This window comes from Anoplolepis gracilipes, chromosome 16 (assembly GCF_047496725.1).
Source record: "Anoplolepis gracilipes chromosome 16, ASM4749672v1, whole genome shotgun sequence".
Classification (NCBI taxonomy): Eukaryota; Metazoa; Arthropoda; class Insecta; order Hymenoptera; family Formicidae; genus Anoplolepis; species Anoplolepis gracilipes.
In genome coordinates this window covers 3,153,782-3,174,787 of record NC_132985.1, presented here as the reverse complement: position 1 = coordinate 3,174,787, position 21,006 = coordinate 3,153,782, and the positions used below count along the sequence as shown (strand labels likewise).

The window sequence follows — 21,006 nt, the reverse complement described above, 5'->3', positions numbered from 1 at the left end:
TTATAGATTCTAAAATACATTTTGTAACAAATTTAATTTATACGGGAATTGACTACATTATACATATTTCTCAAAACATAAACAAGCAATTTCAAAACTACATTAAATAGTTTCAAAAGAGAATGATGTTACTGCCTAAAGTATCAAAGTAGATATTAGATTGAAAGTAGGAGACAATTTTCGATTCGAGGTAACACGTTTGTAATTTCAACGTCACTTTCTTCCGAATTATTCAAGCTTCCTTACGGTTAACGAAGTCATCTATCGAACTCAATCTCACTCTTTTCCTCGCCCTCGTCAAATCTCCACGCAAGATCATGAAACGGAGTAGAGTTAAAACGGCGGGAAGAAACGCTTCGGAAGAAATTCCTTCATAGGCGAGAACGATGAGCACGTAGTAATTAGCGCCGGGGATAATCAAGGAATTTGCATTTAAATGGTCGAAAGGTGTATAATAAATCGCGCGACAATTCCGACCAATAATGGCGCGTTCGCTTCCGGTTTCCGCGTTCATCGTTAAGATCGCCGAAAGCCTTCGCGAGGCGACGATATTTGTCACGGAAAGTTTTGCACCGACGCGACGTGACGCGACGTCTCGTTCTCAACAACGTGGAAAATTCTGTACGGACGCAGGTATTCGTCATGTTTCACATCGGAACGCGGTGAAAAGGTCTCTCTGTTTATGAGGGTCTGCACGAGAATTTCCTGGACTTGGTGCGGAAGAGAGTGGACGTTGCATTTCGCAGCAGTCCGTCCGGAAACGAAATCCTTTCCGCAGTCTACGCGCGTCGCTCTTTACGTGAAAAGTAGCCGAGTAGCGGAGACTCGATATAAATTAGTTGCTGCCTCGCGACAATCTTCAAATTGAATCAAACAAAGTATTAATAATAAATAATAAAACTTATATTTTTCTTTGTTAAAATTATGGATAAACCGTCTCGATTATCTATAATGTGATTAATATTAACATTATTTATAATTCGATATCGATCCACGCAACAAATTACTACGTCGCTTATTTCGATTTGTTAATACGATAATTAACAGCTGGCCTTTCACAGCTTAACAAATAGAATGCAATTAGGGATTAAAATTTCTGCGTAATCGAAAACCGATCGAATCGTTTCTTCTTATCGTAAAATAATTGACGTCTCAAATTTAGGGTAAATGTAAACGTTATCGGAGTAAATCTGCCATTATCATATCCTCTTTCCTCTTAAAGATACCGCATTTGCACGTTCTTCGCGGTCGAAAAGGGTGAAATCCTTATTCCACACATCGCACAAACACGTTTGTGGTTGTCTCTCGCCGGGCAATAAATAGGAATCGCGAAACCAACGACAAGGGTAACTCTCCTCGCTCTCCCTGCGACAAAGGTAATGATATCCTATTGCCGTTGTTGTAGCAATTAATTTACGCGCAACAATGAGCGTACTCCTCATTGTAATTAATTCCGCCGTTCACAATGAGTATTGTTGCCCTCGCCGCAATTAATACGCTTTTGTTTCTCGCGTAGCACGCGTTTCGTCGCCTCGCTCTCTTTCACGTCGCCTTCCCTCTCCCCTTTTCCTCCCCCATCTCTCTCTCTCTTTCTCTCTCTCTCTCTTTCTCTCTTTCGATTTGGTGACTTTTGACCTCGCGCTAAAGCCTGCGGGAGTGCCAGCTGCGACTATAACGAAAATTGTCGCCCGCAGCCGTGAACGCGTCCCATGGGATCGAGAATCTATATTTTAATTGGTCGTGAAAATCGGAGTGAAAATCTCTCGTTTTCGCGAACCGTTCATTGTATATGTGCGTGCACGCGCACTTTTATATTATTTGATAGCGAGTTCGATTGTGAGAGGCTGTGAGGCAGATGGTCTCAAACGTCAGAATGAGGACGAGTTCTCGGATGAGAGGCTCGCGACGTACATATATGGTTTGAGAACGTCTGCGCAAAGTGACTGCGATGCAATATAATTCAAATAATAAATCGAAATAATTAAACCAAGCATCGACGGCTCATGGCTTGTCGCTAAATCTCAGTGCGAACGAGGTATATGCAGTCTCGCGCCGTGCGAAGTTCGAATTTTATATCGACAAAGGGGGTCTTCCACGCCTCACCCACCTCAGATCCCGTTCGTAGATCCTTTTTTTTCGTATACGTAAGCGTAGCGTAACTGAAAAATCGTACGTCAGCATAAGCGTAAGCTTGGCGATACGATCACTCGTAAGCTAAATCAGAACGTTATCAGAACGTTAGCATAGCAAGGATCTAACGATTCCGGGATTGTCTCCAGTGAGTTTGGCTATCTGGAATTCAAGGATCTAAAGAAATCCTATATCTTTGAAATTCTTACAAGGCACTGTGTAACAATGTTTGAAAATTTTTAATAAAAAAATTATCTGGATGCAAAAAATATGGTTAAAAATTTCATGACATTTTACTCTCTTAAATGAAATCGGTGTATTACTCATTGATAAGAAGTGATTTCAATTATAAATATATAACGAACACTGAAGACAGTGAAGAAATCATGGAGAAAAATCAGTTGGCGATTTTAGTGGCTGATTTTTCAGGTAAATTTTACTGTCGTAATGAATGAAAGTGTGAGTATTTTCACTGATCAATGAAATCAATGAAATACTCAATGATGTTCGGAAAATCATTGAGTGACATTTGCAGCGATTCATTTGAAGAGAGCAGAGTTGAAGGATTAAAAAGCGAACTTCGCCGGAGTGAGTTACGCACGTAGTTTCGTTTTTCTCGCGCACACACGCGTACGAATGACAAAACGCACAACATGTACGCGCGAGCGTGTAACGCGGTGCGTAATAGAGGGGTGCGCTCCTTCACACTCAGTAAGTGCTTGCTCGTACAAAGTGAAAGCGCTCGTGTCGTCGACGACGTTTAAACACACTAAACTCAACTCACCGGATGTTTCTGGACGGATTGCGTTTTCGTCGTACTTCTCATCTACATGTAATCAGACAGCAACCAGGTTTGAGAGTGTCGGTGACAGGCGGTAATGTGACGCGACGACGGTTCCGCGACGACGAGAACAATCACGTGGCAGACGCGCGACAGTCGATCTCGATAGAGCGTTAACGTTTAAGCGGGCGTTTCGTCGCCCGGGGAACGCGCGCGTCGACGGGGAAACTTTCCCTAATGTATGTGTACTTGGCGAATTTACACACGTCTAGTTTACGCTCGAACGAGAGATCTCGCGCGCGTCAGACGAACGAAAATTTACGCGTCAGACGTCCGACACCTTGAGGTACGATATATGGTATATACGAGGACGTATAAGAGAAATATATATTTATATACGTATATATTTTCTGTGCACAAGTGTGCGGTGGTTACGTGTGTGCGATATGAAACGAAGCTACTCACTTTCGCCGTATTCCTTAATGCGAATCTTTAAACTGTCCCTCATGGTTGTGAGCTTGATGGTGTCGTTGCTCATCTCTCTCAATTTCGCCATCGTATACGCCTGGTCCGCTATTACGAGGTGCCGCTCCAAGATCTGTTTCGTCTGTAAATGAGTCATACATTTTTATGATTAAACACAGCGGCATGTTTTGAAATATAAGTAACTCTTAGCGTTCGCGTAATCATAGCTCTTGAGAGTTTATAAATTTAACAACTTCAAAAATGTAAAGGTACGGTCATTAAAAAATTTAAAGATTCAAGAATAAGAACAAGGAAAGCCTTTGGGATACGATGGAAATAAATTTGAATATGAGATCTACGTGTGACATGCACTTGGGCAGATTACTCACGTGATAACTATATTCCGGCATGAAGAGTTTCTTGACGGCTGACGGAAAGTTGGTCGCCGCGCGGACCCAGGCGTCGTCGTGCGGGGCAAAGTATGTGAATCGCTTCGTCGTGTCGTTCAGCTGATCGTTGAAGCTACGTCGCTGTCCCAAAAAGTATGTCGAGCTGAAAAAAACAAAGACGGAAACACATCCGACCATTAATTTCACGCTGATAATTCGAGAGCAGAATCACAACACGATTTTAGAGACGGTAAATAACGTCGTAATGCTCTCATCCGCGTTGCTTAAATCGGTTTAATTGAATTGTGCGGGTTATAATAAGCACCGGGGAAATTTTTCCGAGGCAGGAGATGCGAGTAGAGCGCGCGGTAACATTGTAATATTTACTCTATCCGCTTTCCAGAGCTCACCTTCGCGCGCGCTACCTCTTACGGGATTAATCCACCCTCTACTATCCGGCGCTTGATCTCTCTTTCTCTCTCTTGCTCCGCCCTTTGTAAAGCCGCCGACCTCGCTCTACCTGCGAAGAATGCACCATCTCTTCCGCGCGGATATCAATTATAATTTTAAATTAGGAGATAATCCACACAACGCTTTCTTTGCTTGGAAAGCTGCCGACGGTATGACGAGGCACGATTGTTGGCCGGCTACTTGGATCAACGTGCATAAACAATCTTCTCTCCCGGAGAAAAGCTCTCCGTTACTTCGTTACTGCATCTCGGACTTTGTAAATCTTAGGATTCCGCAATGCTCGGGTCATCAGCATTGCTCCTTAAATCTGTCGCTCGTTAAACGCGATATCTGTGTGAATCTCCGCATCTTTCCACTGCGAATATTTAAATCGCAGAAATTGTGTGACTCTTTAACATTTTGAAAATCTCGTATCCTTTCAGTTTCTTAGTGTAAATTTCTTCGCCGATGCGCTTTAACTTCTTGAGCTAAACGTTTCCGGCAGTTCCGGCATCACCGGGAGGTCTCTGAATATTCGGCTTCCTCTTGGATCTCGGATTCTCCCGATCATCCAGTATAATCGATCCTATGAATTCTAGGACGACGACGACGACGGGAGGCTGGAGTTAAACGGGATAGGTCTGGATGCAGTGAAGAGTACGACGAACCCGATATGTTCCAGGTCGGTAATCTCGTCGAGTGAGTTTATTTGCTTTTTGCGTGGCGCTTCGAGTGCCGACCGTTAAATTGGACAAGGAGGCAATATTGGCGGGCGGCAGGCGGGGACAGGAGGTCCGGTTACGAATTTAATAGGTCCGACGTGGTGCCCTGCAAAACTATGCAATTCCGGCCGTAAGACTCTCTCCACGATTATAGTTTTTACGTCGACGATACCGTCGGGCCGATGGGTTCGCGGTAATTGGAATGGGGATTTGTTGCGTTATTTTAATTAAATTCGAGCGAGAGGGAAGCGGGGACGACGAGGTGGATGAGTCGTGCACGGAAAAGAAGGTTTGCCGGGGTCACGCGCGGCGATAAGATTTTCTTTCAGAAATGGATAAGGCGTGGTAGAGCAACGATGGTGATATCCCATGTGAAGATGGTATCTACACGCGAGTAAGAGCTCGTGTAGGTAGACGCTTAAGAACGAGGGCTGCCTTCCTATGTAATTATCGATGATAAAGACACTTGCGAAAGATAGAGATACTTTTCTCGTAAAACACAAATCGTCCGGCGCGTCATTTCATCGTGAAAATAGAAATTGGAGCTCTACGTATTTTATTTTCATACAATTTCATAAAAAAAAAAAAAAAACAGGATAATAAATAAAGTACAAATTTTAGAAGCCGGGGTATAACATGTTACATAATTTCCATTCATGTTACTACGCACATAAAAGTGAAAGGCTTAACTGTAATGATTTAAACGTAATGAGAGAAGGAGAGAAAACGTGTTTCATAAACAAATTTAAAATTTCATCTCATTGTCAGATATCAAAATGCATGTGACAGACGTTTTCTTTACCTTCTTTTTTCATTTAACGCAACCTACGTTCGATATGTTTCATAAGACGAGAGTGGATAATCCGAATCCGCTTAGCACAAAGATGAATAAAGATGAAGAAGGAGAGAGACTTACTTGAGCATCGGATCGGTTCTGAGTTTGTCGAGTACGGTGGTGTAGGGGACCCCGAGCAACCTGTCGATTATGTGAATAATCCCGTTGGTGGCAGCGATGTTGGCGGTAATGATGGTAGCGTTTACACCACCGCCTTCCACGGTAACAGTCTGGTTTCCCCTCGGGCCTTGCACCACGTTAAAGTAGAGCTTCTTCCTGTCAGCGGCGGTCGGTACCTGCAAGAATTCGTGCGGAAGCTCTGTAAGGGAATCAGGGAAATGCTCGCGACGTGGCGACGCGTGACTCGCGTTAACCGCCGGAATCACGTGCGCTGCTTTGAAAGGATTACATTACACGTTGAAACTGCCAGAAGACAAGAAGGAGAGAGAAGAGGAGTAAAAAAAAACGAGCTTCCGAATAAGAAAGATGTACAGAGAAGACTTGAAAGCTTGAGTATTCTTCGAAGGCACGTGACTCTCGGTACTCGAATCGCTCGATCGGTTGTCTTAAAATGATTAATCGATATAATTAGTTTAAGATTTTGACTTGTAAATTCGATAATTTTTGTACAATTTAAAAGAAAATATTCAATATAATTTTTTGGAAAATATGCAAAATCGAGTAAACGAGAGACCTCGAGATCGCCTTCGAAGAATTCACACGAGTCGACTTCACGCATAAACAGGAGCGATCGCACGCATATATTTAAAGTCGCAGTCTGAAGAGAAGACGAAGAGAAGAATTAAAAGTTACTTGCGTTTCCGTGCTCGAGAATATTTCACACATATACATTCATACACACATGCACAAGAGTGGAACGAAGAAGCAAAGTTTCGACGTTAGGCAGTTAGATATATTTCACAGAGTTACGATTGTGCGTGCACGCCATCACAAGTACACACAACGTACCTCGAATGCACGCCAATAAATATCAAATACGTCAAATAAATCTCACGATCCAAAAGTCTGCGAAACATTCGACCAGCCATTCTTCAGACTGTTATTGCTAATATGCAAATTGCAACCATGATTTTATATTATTATCCCAATAAAATAATTCGGCATAATTATGGAAGGAAATGAAAATCGTATCACCAAATTATACGGCCATCTTTAAAACTGGTATGAAAAATGGCAGAGGCTCCGTCCTTAACTATCCTGAGCGTCGATTATTTCGCGCTTACAAAGACATCAAAGGAAAGCCATCAGTGGTGACAATCTCCGGAAGAAAATCGCACATCGCACAAACCCCGGGCGTTCCGGAACGCGCTTTCGAGTGTGCGATCCCCGCTTTCTTATCGACGGACGCGAAATTTGATCCCGAGAGACATCCATGTCAGGGTGCGATAGCGGAGTAAAACGAATCCTTTCGATCCGCCGGATTATCCGGACGATGCGGCGTACGTAGTCGTTCTCGACAGTGCGAGCTTTTAACTTGCAAATATCATCCGGATTGCAAATCGGCGCTCTCCATCCGTCACCCCTGTCCCGTCCCGTCCCGTCCCGTCTCTTTCTCTCTCCTCATTCGCTCCGTCGTCGATGTCGGGACAGAAAGCTCGGCATAGAGCGTGCCAAGAGGCAACGATCCCTTTTCCGGCTGATCCAGCTCTCATGAATTTCCCGGTGTGCACTCGGAGCCACTTCCGGTTACTTTCTTGACGTTTATCCGCGCGCGCGCGCGCGGGCTTCTCCCAGCCGAGAGGCCGGGAAAATGTGTGTACGCGGTGTCTCAAAAAAGATATCGCCGGTATATTTTTCGGGCTATTTGACGTCGATTTTGCTTTAAATTGAAATTTAAAGCCGTGATTCGGAATAGTTTGTCGAAGAGCAAAGAAATCGACAAAATGTTACAGCTGATTCTGTATTGTGAGTTCTTACTTGTTATCAGATCCTTGCATCTTTGGATTATAAGTGACAGAAAATTTTAAAATTCTTACACAGCTAAGATCTCAATAGAAATATCATAGTATTCTTTCACTAAAAATTCTGTTGGTCTATTTCAATTAACTATATAATACAATTTGTTTGATAAATTTTTGGTTGTTTCAGCAGAAATAAATACTATGAATAAATAAAATATTTTGTTTTTCCGTGAGACTAATTTGAAGTTTCAAGCTGCTTACAGCTTTGAAGTGGGAACGCTCCTTTTCATTTTGTGAGAGATAAGAAGAGACTTTCAAGCATTTCGCGATTTCCTTTTTGATAAACGCTTATTACTTCTGGTATGTCTATGCAATTAATTTCTTATTCATGACTGATCTTTTGACATTCGCAGTTATCAATTAGCCGCGCGTAAAGTCACATTGCCATTGGAACTTTCTATTTGCGTAAGAAACACTGTTGAATAAATTAATTATGAATACAGAATAAATCACGCTATCGAAACGAAAAAAAGCGAACGCACAAGAGAAGAAAGATTTCACTGTGAAGTTCGCGTAAAATTTATACATGTATTTCATTAATAACCGGAAGAGTCGGGACGTCATTAAGTTAAATTAAATTTACCGAAGAAACTGTGGTTTAATTAAAATATGTCGTTACCGTACAACTTAAATATCAAATTAAATCAATAATTTTAAAAGTTAAACCTTCATAATTCTGAGAATTTAAAAAGATAAAAAAATGTAAAAAAATATAATCGAGATAAGTCAGACTTTAATAATTCTTTAATCAATATTCGATTACGAATCCCAAACGATATTTGAATCTTAAGCGAATATTCCAAATGAAATTACGCAGCAAAGCGAGAGATACATATTTGAACTTAGCCCTTTAAATAACGCGTGCCTAAAATACGGAGAGGAGAGCAGTTTCGCGGAGCGATCGCGAATAAAATTGAATTTTACGTCGCGGCGCCTTCTCTTCCGGGAGCGCTTTATCATTTCATCAGCGTACGCGAGAGAGTCGCTCTTCCGAGACGCGCACGCGTGAGCGCCGCGGGGTCATAAAGCATGAAAGCGGTGTAAAACATATCTCGACGATAAATTAGTGCGCGCGAGCGCACTGGTGCGTGTGGTGCTTAATGCAAATCAGACCGGATGAAAAAAAAAAAAAAGAAAAAGAAAGAATGGCATACAAAAAGAAAACGCGACACATATGTCTAGCCCGTGGAAAACGCATCGTGCCGTGCGTGAGTTGATGCACGGCATATTTTTTTTTCACGAGGGGTTGTTTGCTTATCATATCCTCGGACAGGGGTTATTAATTATTTTCTCTTTCGACCCCGACGCGCGCGCAGCTTAATGCAAATTGGTCTTGTTGCGAGTGAAGGAAAAAAAGAATCAAACGCGAGAAGAAAAAAGAATTAAATATTCTTTGTCTCTGGCGGCTGCCATGAGAGATTAATAAGGTAGCTTAGGGACGCGTTTCGCGACGTGTGGTAGACCTCAACGCTTTTGTAACTTGGCAACATTGTGTGTAAGCTGGCATCTTCAAAAAGGCTGACAACTATTGTGGAAAGTTTTTATTATAACCATGTGAAATGAATAATTGGATGCAATGTCGTGGATAGTATTTCTATGAAAACTGTGTGTGACAATTTTCGCATAAAATGCAGAAAAACTGAATTTTATATGTAAAAATTATATTTAAATAGCTTTGTTCATATAATAATATTTTTAATTGCATCGCAAGAGCATTATTTAAACAAAAAAAAAAAAATATATATATATATATATATATATATATATATATATATCTATATTATTTCAGCATTACACATAATGTTGGAATTTTCCTCATAAATGTCCAAACTTCCCTTTACATAATAAGAAGAGAGCAGTTTTATTTTCACGAGTATTAAAAGAATGTACTTTTAAATATTTAAGTTTTATTATCTCACATGCTCTTTCATAGAGATATAAAATAAAGATCAAAGTTTAGTTGAAACATGAAAATGCTAATCCAGAATTATTATCTGCACGTTAGCATGTGGAGAGAGATGTTCTAAATCAATCTGTATTTTATAATCGTTACTTGGTTGTAAATCGTTTAGTTCGGATGACTGGCGGAAAGCGGATCGCCGGCAGAATTGACATAATACAACACACAGGCGAAGGGTTTGAAACATCCTAATCAACGATCGGTCACGCGGCAGCGGCCATGCGAAAATGTCACGCCGCACAGAAACTACGTTGTTTCCGATTAAGAGCGATTTACCTTTTGTTTACCATGATTAATATATACACCGCTACGTACTGCATGAGACACAAGCAGAGTCAATATTGTACCACGTATGCACGTCCGTGCAGCGTGCGCGTAGTAAATAATAGCCGATATTGCCGATCGAATCGCCGTAACTACCAGCAATTAGCGAATCGGTATTAGCGCACCTGTTCGTAGCGCTTTTATGATAATCTATTCGTAAATTAATTGATAACGCCACCTCGACCCATGGCATCTGCTCGTGCTATGGTGCCGCAATCATGTTAAATCGAATCGTTCCGTCGTTTATCTTTTTTTTTTTTCCGACAAATTTGATAACGAATTCGATAAAAAAAAAGACTAGAACACATGTAACTTCTTGACTGTTCCGATGTAACGGTTTATGTCGCGGTGAATGAAATGATTGGTGATCTCATCGACTTTACAACCATTTCATACGTCCGGTTGAATATTTATTTATACTGATCGAACGTTAATTTATTAAAGAGCGAGCGGAGTAATTAAAGCCAACATCCCATATCGGTGCTGCTGAATGATTAAAGCGACTCGATGGATATTGAAGTGTAATTAGCTGTATCGGAGATTTCACGTAATTGCGTTCATCGTGGCTCGGTATGGATCGACGTTATGACGCGAGCGAGATAGCGACGAATTGTAACGCGTTAGATAACGCGACAGGTTTACGTAGTCTGATCCTTATAATTATTGTAATTATTAATTGTTAATTCATTAATCGTAATTATTAATTTTACAGGACGCGCAATTTTTTTATCGGCAATTTTTTTCCCCTATACATCTTCTCTCGTTCTCTCTTCAACTATCATGAAATTTCTATGCAATCGTTCACTTCCAATGAAGACTTTAATATCCGCATTGTTGCGATTGATTCAATGATTTCGACCTTGCTCACTGTCGCGTACTTTTGAAAAAAAAAGAGTTTTGAGAGAATTGTCTCTTTGATTTTAACACAAAAGGTTTTATTTTATTCTCTTTTTTTTTTTTTATTGAGATACGTCACAAAATTTCCAAGCATTTTTGTCGCGAATATTTCTTCGCGTAGATATAGCTCAGACGCATTGCGAACTTTGTTTCGCGAACGAATAGTTCGTTAATATTCATTGTTATCTTAAGCCAGGAGAAACGAATTAAATTGCCGAGCAATCGATCGCGAAACGTTTCCTTTTCTGAAAAAGGATATCTTCTCAACCGTCATAAAGTTCGTGCAGTTTGAAATCAAATTCTCACGACTACTTGAATACAAGTTCCGTAAACTTAACTGTGAAAAGCGCGGTGTTTCGCACACGCAAGAGTTCGAAATAATACATATTATATCGGAAATGCAAACCGGTTGCGGATACCAGAGACAGACAATTGCAAAGACATATAGAATGTTATTCCTTGTGAGTGAGAAAACGAGAACAGGCAGGCATTGCCGCTTTATATTTCTTTCGCTTAGCGAGTTTTCCCGCAAGATATTAGGCAATTTTCATATTTCTCGCAAAATAAAGAGATTTTGTTGCCTGATGATATTCGATTATTCTGTTTCACCAATTATGGTTTTCATTTTTTTGCGAGAAAAAATATAATTATAGTAAAAATAAAATCGGAATTCAAATATTTTTCAAAAATATGAAAATAACGTCTTTATAAGAGAATATTTTAAAAATCTTTTACGATATATGGAAAACTTGACGAGATTAATATGTAATTAAATTATGTAATTATATTATTTAATAAAATTTAATTAAATTTAAATTTCATTATATTAAATTAATTTTCATAGTTTCTTTAATTCATGCGGATATAGTCTTTTTAAAAAATAAAAAAGAAAAAGAATTTTGAAAATTTAATTTTTTAAACTTAATTTAAAAAAAAATTAAAAGCTGTTTCTAATTTAGTCAAAATTGCCTCTCCTCTTTTACAATATTGCATGAATATTAGCGCGGATTAATACATTCGATTAATATGTCCAAATTAATAAATCCTATATTACATTTATTTGTTTGAAAATTGCAATCGAGATAACGCACCGGAATTTCGATGCCACGCCGTCGTATGTTCTGACCGAGCATTTGCGTGACGCGATTTGCCCGGGATTCTCTCCCTACTTTTGTTTCATCCCTTGTTTTTTCACGATCCCGCGAGGCGCAATCGACCGAATATGATTTTTCACCGCGGATTTGCGAGACGCGTTGTATCGGCAGCACCCTATAAATTTGACAATGCGTGTAGATAACGTTCGAGCAAATCTGTGCAAACAATGTTGCAAAGCCAATAAACTCAAATCCATTTTGAGAGCGTTTTAGAAAGAAATTTATCGATTTAGCGTGAATTATTCTAGTGTGTCGGAGTCCTTTCTTTTTTTCGCAAGCTTCAGAAATTATTGCGGCAGAAAGCACGCGTGCCACGTTCGTACGTGCGTATCTCTTTCATTTCACGCAAGCGTATCGTGTATTTGACTTGACGGATATTTTGACGTTAAGCGCCAACATCGACGCGATATGGATGGCGCATTAATAAGAAGTAAGATTAATATAATAAATCGCGCACGTCGGTGAAAAGCGATGCGCGTGAGCGATTATGCTGTCACTCTGTTGATTTTCCCGACGCTTCGCGATTACGATATTTGCCGGTTTCTTGTCGTAATTGAGTTCTCGCGTGCGTTAACGAGACGCTCTCGCCCGCGTGGAAAATGACGAGTATGATTGATAGAGAGGATAACGGCATTGTAAATTGCGATCTCATCTGTAAAATGTCGGTGTGAAGGGAACGACAACCGGTCGAAAAATTCATCAACTTGCGAGATAAATAATTAACGATGTACCTGGTCACGGCGAGACTGTAGATATACAAATAATATAAAAATATCAAATAAACGGAGATTGCAATTTCACTCTCCAAACACCACCTCCCTGTAAAAATAAGCAAAAAAAGATATACACGGGGAAGAGAATGAAGGGAAAATTCGGCGGAAAATTGCCGCGAGTTTTCTGTTATTCCGACGAAGAGTTTCATGCTGATTGGATGATAATGAGCCTCGAAAAGTGCGAAAACGAACCGGCGCGGCGATGCCAATCGACTTTGAGCAAAGTTTAAGAGCGGAACAGCTCCGGCACGTGCTGTTATGACATCAGGCGTCTCCTCCTACTCTATCCCGCGGAACTTTTTATCTTCCAATCCACTTAATCCGAGGAAGCCGAGTTTCCTTATCGCCCGCGCCCAGATGAGTTCGCTTTGGTTCGTCCTCGTCGTCCTTTCGCTCGAGGAAAGCTCCGCGGCTGTGCGTAAAAATACGCAATTATCGTTACATCGTGTTGCTGATGAAACGGCAGAAATCCATTCTACGAGGCTGTCGAACCTTCCCGCAATTTCATTCGAGTCGTGCGATTTTCGGTATACAAGGTGACGGAAAAATCAACCACGTTGCATATCAACGGCAATGCCCGTGTACACTTATAATTCGCTTTCTCGAGATATCCCGAAGAATAGGGAATTTAAAAAAATGCTCGGCATTACGTAAGAAAATAATTCACATCCTCGAACGTCAAATTCCATCAGCGAAACTTTAATACGCGACTTTCCGATCACCTCGTATATCGTGTATCGCGCAAGAATAGAAATCTCTTTGGGCGTTCGATTACTAAAGCTATTGGCGAGACGAGATTTATCGACGCTATCGATTGCCGAATGCCTGGCGCGGTATGTTAGTGTTGGAAATGTTAACTCGCGTTCGTTTCGCGCTCGTAATACGCTCAATGTTGAAAAACGCATAAAGCGGACAGTGCAAATGGATGCAGACAGAGAAAGGAGAGAGTTTGCAAACATCAATTTACGCCAAAAAAAAAGCACTGAAAACAGTATGGATCTATAATTACCCCGAGACTTGACTTCCCACTCAATGGCGTCTTTGGAAAAAACAAAAAGAAACAATGAGTTAATCAATGTAATAACATTTATCTATATGAATGATTGTGCCAATTGTGAATGTCGCGTTTTCAGCAAGAATATACAAAGAAAGATTTTTTTTTTCAATGTAAGAATAAGCATAACAAATGATCGATGTTGGTCTTCAACCAAAACTGCAATATCTTATATATTGTCTTATATATCATTATCGTAATATATTTTAGAGCCTGTAAATAACAATGACATAAACAAAATCAATATTTCAGTGATAATATTTAATCTATTATAGGATATAAAATAAATATCAATTTTAGATTTTATCATCGTATATATAAATGCAAAGAGAAAAATGAGACTTACTTGGCTAACACTTTTATCCTTGATATTATCGAGGGTTAGTTTCTCCTTGACATAGTGCAGCTTGAGAATCTCCCTGATGCGCTTCTTGTCCTGCAGCATCTGCTTCACGCCCGGCTCCTCCAGCGCCTCGTTGCTAGGCGCGAAGAGGGTAACCTCACGCAGGTGACTGATGGTGCCCATGATGTCATCCCCGAAATCGCGGATGGTCTCGTAAAATTTGTATACCGGTCCGTCTTCCTTTTCCTACACGGAGAGAAAAGATTTCTGTCCATCTGTTACGTAGTATTCGCCGCGCCTCGATTTCACGAGGTGCCGTGTTTCGGGGGGAGGGGGAAAAGAAAATGAGACACAAATGAAAAAGCAAGAAAAACGTCCAAAGGACGACATCGACATTACTTATAAGGGATAGGAGAATCGATGGCGTCCAACTTCGACTCAAAGTTATCAGCGTTCCATTACGCGTTAATCGGAAGGGATTCCTTTTCGCGTAACGGAATGTTACATGAACCGCACCGAATCCGAACGCCATTAAGTCTCCACGGAGAAACACGGAAAGCGACAAAAATAAGAGAAGTTGGAAAAGGGAGTATCCGGAGAAGTCGTCGGGGAGTAAGGAATACAAGTCAACGCGCGGCGCGAAGTTTACGAAGTAAGCTCTCAGAGTTTCCGTTACATCTTCGTTTTCTATGAATTCCTGTAAATTGATTCTCATATATATTTGATCGCTAGCTATTTTCGACGAAGTGTAGTGAATTGAAATCTTCGCTGCAAATTTCTACAAGATTTGATTGAATTCTAACAAAAAAAAAAAAAAAAAAAAAAAAAAAAAAAACTTATACGCATAATTTAGAAAAAAAAATAAAATTTTTTGTGTAAAGACAATTGTCGTTAGAAGAATGCTAAGAGATTTTCGAGAGATCGCTTAAGATACAAAATACTTGAAATTCAGAGGGTCGGTCGCAAGGACGGAACAGTCGCAATTAGACTGGCGTAATGAACTTGCAGCTTCGTGTAACTCGCGCCGCGAGGAAGAGACGAAATGAATTACTTATGGGAAGAAGACAAGGTGTAAGGGAAAAGAAAGCGTGACTAGGATGTGACCGTTGGTAGTTCACGGAAGTGGCAACATTACGTGACACACATATAATCCACGTTCCTCGTCCCAATTACTCGGAGTGCCAATTGTATTTTTTGTACGGAGGAAAATCATGCGACGCGATTAAATTACGAGAACTATCTCGTAGCGACTAAAAGAAGTAAATAATTTAGTCGTAATTCAGCGACTAGTAGAACTAACAATAAGAAGGAACAACGAAATATAATTAAATATTCTTGATGCTATATAAAAACGTATAGACAAATTTTCCATTGACAAATGTCGCGCGATTTTCCGATAATGCCGTATATAGGAAATTAATAATATCTCACTGTGCAATGTGAAGCGCGACGTATCAACACCGAGCAAAAATCAAAATTACCGAAAAAGATACACTAAAATAATACTAGCATTAGAAATGTTAAAGTAGCATGTTGCATATTAAATTAGAATATTATTCTCGAAAAGACTGCTTCTATTTCTATACAATTAATCAAATTGCAACTTCAAAATTAATTTGAAAATGTATATCTTAATAAATGGAGATAAGTTGCCAATAAAACATAATTGGACCAAGTACTTTCTATTCTAAACTGTACGGCGCTCTTTTGCTAAATCTCGACTGGAGATACTTTTTTCTGTAAATCATGTGGAAAACGAAATATTTTTAAAATCTTGAAAAGTTGAAACGTGTAATTCTCGACAAAGAATATTAAAAGATACCGTCCTTTTAAAGATCCTAGTGAGAGCAAGCATGGAAAATCCGATGTTTTTCTCGTAGAAGACAGTTTACGAGATATTGTAGAAAAGGACAGGTAAAGATTTGAAAAACTTTGAGAGATGGAAGGAAATAACGCAAAAGTTAAAACGGATATTTCCGTTTCCTCGTATAACTCCAGTCAGATCGGGTTATGCTACGGGTGAAAAAAAAAAAAAAACGAAAAGGTAATTAACGAGACGGCAGTTAGCCATTCACAACGCCCGCAGCTTTGACGTGCTTCTCGGTGTTCATAGACGGCTTAATGAGAGAGAATGACCGGAAAGCAAAGAGGAGAAGGACTTTCGACGCAAAATAGAGATGAAATCGCGCGAGAAACCAATAGAATACACGAAATCCGATCATTGTGTCGGGAAATTACTTTAGTATATTATTGATCTACGCCTACGCGAACGCGCGGTGGAAGAGAGGAGTAATCTTTGAATATTTCTGTACTATATAGTCATAGGCGAATATAAGTGTATAACTAGTCTAATTTGACGTAAAAATAAATAATTATTATAATATTTTCAAGAATCAAGAAAAGAGATAAAATCGAGCAAAAGATTAGAAAATTTAAGATACACGAAAAATCAGAAAAAATTTTTTAATTATCGCTCCTTTTTCTTGATACGTTTGTAACAAGCATAATATTACACGATTCTTGACGCGCTGGTTGGTTTGCTAATATTACTAAAGAGAGGGGGAATTTTTTATATCCTTCTGGATTAAAACAACATCGGCCTTTGCGTGGGGAAAAAATCCGCAGAAATAATTTCTCCCCTTTTCCGCATTCACCGAATGCTATCGGCATTTCCCTCGTGGCACAAATCCCTCTCTCTCTCTCTCTCTCCTGCTCCTTCTCTCCCACCTATATTTATTTCGTCTTTCTTCTCACTTTCCCTTCCGTTATTTTTGCTCATCTCTCTCTCTCTCTCTCTCTCTCTCTCTCGTTAATCTTTCTTTTGCAGGTTTATAAGGCCGATGGAAAAGCCGAGAACTAACGAAAAGGCAGGATTAACTAGACATCTGAAGGTTGCGGGAGAAAAATATTGACACAGGAGTAGAAGAGGAAAACGAAAAAAAAAAAAAAAAAAAAAAAACGGAGAGAAGATACAGGGGGGAGAGGGCGGACAGAATCGTAACGGAAGTCGATCGGCGATCGTTAGTCGGACTATTTGTCCGAACGAACGAAAAAGGCAAGTTTAATAACGATACATCGCTACTGCTAGGGTTTCCTCTATGCCGGGATAAATTAATAAAAATGTAAGAGGGCGAGAGACGCGCAGCGCGCCACGGAAGCTCGCCCTGTGCGACGGAAGATTAAGAGGAGAGGAAGAGAAACTTCTCTTCCCCAATTTGAAATCGTATCGATCGGCGAAGGCTCGTTCCTCTGTTTTTCTCAACCTCTTGCCCGGCTACATTCTTTTGTATTCAGAGCATCGAGCCGTAAAGTTGTATACGTGTCGGTAAAGTTTCCTTCTGCAGCAGAAATGCATCTTGAAACACGGAAACACCGTCTCAAGAAACATGTAGCAGAGATTTTCGGTGATCCTTTGAAATATCTTTGTGGGGCCTTTAATTATTCTGAGGATTTGAGACATTTAGTTAAATGAGGCTTGGTGGATCAACAGATTAAAAGAATAGAGATTCACAGAGTCTTGGGATTTTTATTACTGAGATCTTGGAATTTCTATTTATCGACTTTCTAATCTTTGTCCTATCCAGTGTAGTTTCTTCTTTGCTTTGACTAGACTCGATGCTCTACTTTGTCTGTTTTTCTTATTCTCTTCTTGTGTTTATTTATTCTTCTATTTTTATCACGGCAATATTAGATTTATTTTACTCAAACTTATGTACTAGAATCGGAACGAGATTCCTCGATCGTATTTTTATGTAAATAGCCAGACGTCGTCGTAGAGACGATCCTGGATTTTACTACTTGTGTACAAAAATCTAAATATTCAAGGATCAGACGATCCGCGTGGCATCCCCGAATGTTAGAATCTAAGCAAGAATCTTCCATCTCGATCGTTTGAAACCACGAATCGGGAGATTCAGCGATCTCGGGATCCGACAATTCAAAATCTCGAGGATCATCGGTTTGAAACAAGAGTCTGAACATTCAGGGAGCTTAAACGATCTCACGAATCCAAAAATCCAGGAATATTTCAAGACTCGAAACAGATTCGAATCTGAGCATCCGTGGATCGACGGATTCGCGGATACACGTGGCCCTTCGGCGACGAGATTGGCGTCTGGAAAGTGTCGTGTGTATTTTTTCGTAGTCTTATGATGAGTTCATTTAATAAGTACTTACGATGCCCTATACGACATGCAGAGTCCAATAGAGACATGCAAAGCACCACAGAATAACATCATTGAATCAATATAAGAATAGTAGACACATGTACACAATTGATTAAGAAAAAAAAATTTAAAAAAAAAAAAAAAAAAAAAAAAAAAATACGAAAGAGAAGGAGATCGCGCTCTCGACGGTAACAATACACAAAGATAGAGAAAGCGAGCGAAAAAGATCAGGCGTGAGACTCCTTTTATTTTGGAGCTCCGCATGTCCTCTCTGAAAGAAAAATCGATTCTCCGTCTTTTGCTCGTTTCTCCCGACGACGTAAAACAGTTCGAGGCGCACGTTCTCCGTCAGCAAGAAAGATTGATCGCGCCATCGCGATTTTTTACTATCACGTCGATATATACTCTGGCGAATTAATATCGCTTGTAAATCGATCGAATAACCAAGTAGAGAGAGGAAAAGCGAGTTATTTTTCTTCGCGACATGACACCGCTGTGTATACGTGCCGGCGGCGCAAAAGGTTAATTACTCATCGATTACAAGGGTTAATCAGTCATTTGCAACTGCGATTAATTAAGCGGGTCGTACGGGACGGTTGTGAATCGACGTGCGATTTTTTGATGGAGGGTTCTCCGGCGTATTGTAAATTACAGGTCGAGATTATCAGTTAGGTAATTAATAGAGAACTATGGAAATTTAGTGCGTTCAATGCGACTGGACGGGTAATTACGATAAACGTCATTTTGCATGAAAACGACGATATCGCTACGCCACTGCCGCGATACTCATCGTGAATAATGGCAAGACGACGACGACGTCGTTTGCCGCGGAAAATTTCGATTCGGCGGCGCCGCTTAATTATGATCTACGGGCCCCCGAGGATTTCTATCAAGAAACGTTCTCACGGACTTTCGCGGTTACATCCCCTCGGGTCGAATGTGCGAGGAACAAAAGGGCTGATAAAAACAAATATTTTCGCAAACCGCTCAACCGTTTACGATCCCCCCGGATCCGATGATATCCGGGAGATCTGAGTTCCCCCCTCCCCTCCCCCCCCCCCGAAAGTCCAAACGTTCCGTTGAAATACTGGAGCCAAAAATTCACACGTCTGTATTTAATTAAATTATATTATATTAATTATAATCGTGGATGCCCCAAGAGAGACGTATATCCCAGAGGCGGGAGTTATCTTTTCTTTTTCAAGGAATTCACACGGCGTGTCAACCTTTCTTTAGCAAGAATTTAATTTTAAAAAAAGCGTTTAAATGCCACGCAAAACTCTTTAATTTTCATTCTTTTCGAATGGCTCGACGCAATTAAGTTTGAGACTATACGCATTTGCTAAAGAAAAATGAACTGGGCATTATACTTGTGGAGATATAACATTCCCACGACTGATACGCGTCTTTCCCGGAGCGTCCCGGGAATGACTGTAGCGATATAGATTAGGCGAGATGATGAGATGATTCAAGAAAGGGTGATGAATGGTAACAGCGTTCATGATCGAATGCACTGATAGATATGTCACGTGAGATCGCGGTTATGCCGTTATGTGAATGTCGCGAGGACCGTATCATGATCTGTGAGAATCATGGGAGAAACGCGACGCTTCTCCAATTTATATACCATTATACACATGTTAAAGAAAGTTTTGCCCCACTTCACTTATAAATCTTCGGTATCGCACGCGACCGAGTATAAGAGACACTCTCTATAAATATAACGCAACATTTTTTGCCTTCGAAACTTTTCCGAGATTTTCTTGCGTTTTCTAAGAAAATATTAGAGTGTTAAACATTTATTTTCCAAAAATGGTTCGATTTAATAATCATTTATTAGTTTGAATTGAATCATGGGTCTGAATTTGTAATTTATTTTTCTCGTAATAATAAATCTTTCATGTCCATCGATAGAAAGATGATGCAAAACTTGAATAACATGTGTATATCCGTCGTGTATATCAGTGCTCTCCCGTATATTGTCCGACAGCATGCGACATTCATAGGACTAATCAATTCTAGCAGTGCAACGTGCAGTGCAACGTACTGTCGCTAAATACTGACTGATCATTTTACAAGGAAGATTTCACTCGCGCGGCGGCGGCTGGGTTCGTAATCAACGTTCTATCGTAAAAAGCGCACCCTTATACTCGTCGTAATCGTAAAATGGTCCTTACATGAACATCTATCGCGTAATCGCGCGCCCATCTCACGCCGGATAATACACTTCGAAAATGAAATTTTTACAGCGCATCCAAAGTACTAACTTCTCGGGTGGCAAAAGTGTTGTGCGAAAAATATTCTTGGTGGAACAATGCAATCATCTTTGTCGCGAAAAGTCGGAGAAAAGTTTTGGTACTTGGCCGCGACTGAAAGCCGATACTATTTACAAGACAAGGCAATATCGAAAAATAGTCTCTTCCAGAGAAACGAGAAGCTTGCACGAGTGCATTAAAACGCGCGAATAATTAGCTTCAATCGTATAACAATAATAGTAATATAATTATATATTAATATGCATATGAATTTCGAGTGCATTTAAGTACTTGTTATTAATCTTCCTTGCAAGATAAGAGAAAAC

General features: G+C 40.1%; 1 protein-coding gene across 7 annotated transcripts in view; it reads right to left on the bottom strand.

Moving 5' to 3' along the window:
* Positions 1 to 21,006, bottom strand: part of Fas1 (fasciclin 1 Fas1 domain-containing) — a 244,839-nt gene that overhangs the window by 3,759 nt on the left and 220,074 nt on the right. For 5 of the 7 annotated variants that reach the window (XM_072908597.1, XM_072908596.1, XM_072908593.1 and 2 more), the window contains 6 exons: positions 14,263 to 14,505; positions 13,872 to 13,901; positions 5,854 to 6,068; positions 3,766 to 3,928; positions 3,377 to 3,518; positions 2,915 to 2,956 (listed from right to left, as the gene is read on the bottom strand). In XM_072908597.1, coding sequence (XP_072764698.1) covers positions 2,915 to 2,956; positions 3,377 to 3,518; positions 3,766 to 3,928; positions 5,854 to 6,068; positions 13,872 to 13,901; positions 14,263 to 14,505 — 835 coding nt within the window. The remainder of the gene's footprint in view (positions 1 to 2,914; positions 2,957 to 3,376; positions 3,519 to 3,765; positions 3,929 to 5,853; positions 6,069 to 13,871; positions 13,902 to 14,262; positions 14,506 to 21,006) is intronic. The other 2 variants (XM_072908599.1, XM_072908598.1) reach the window with 2 other exon arrangements.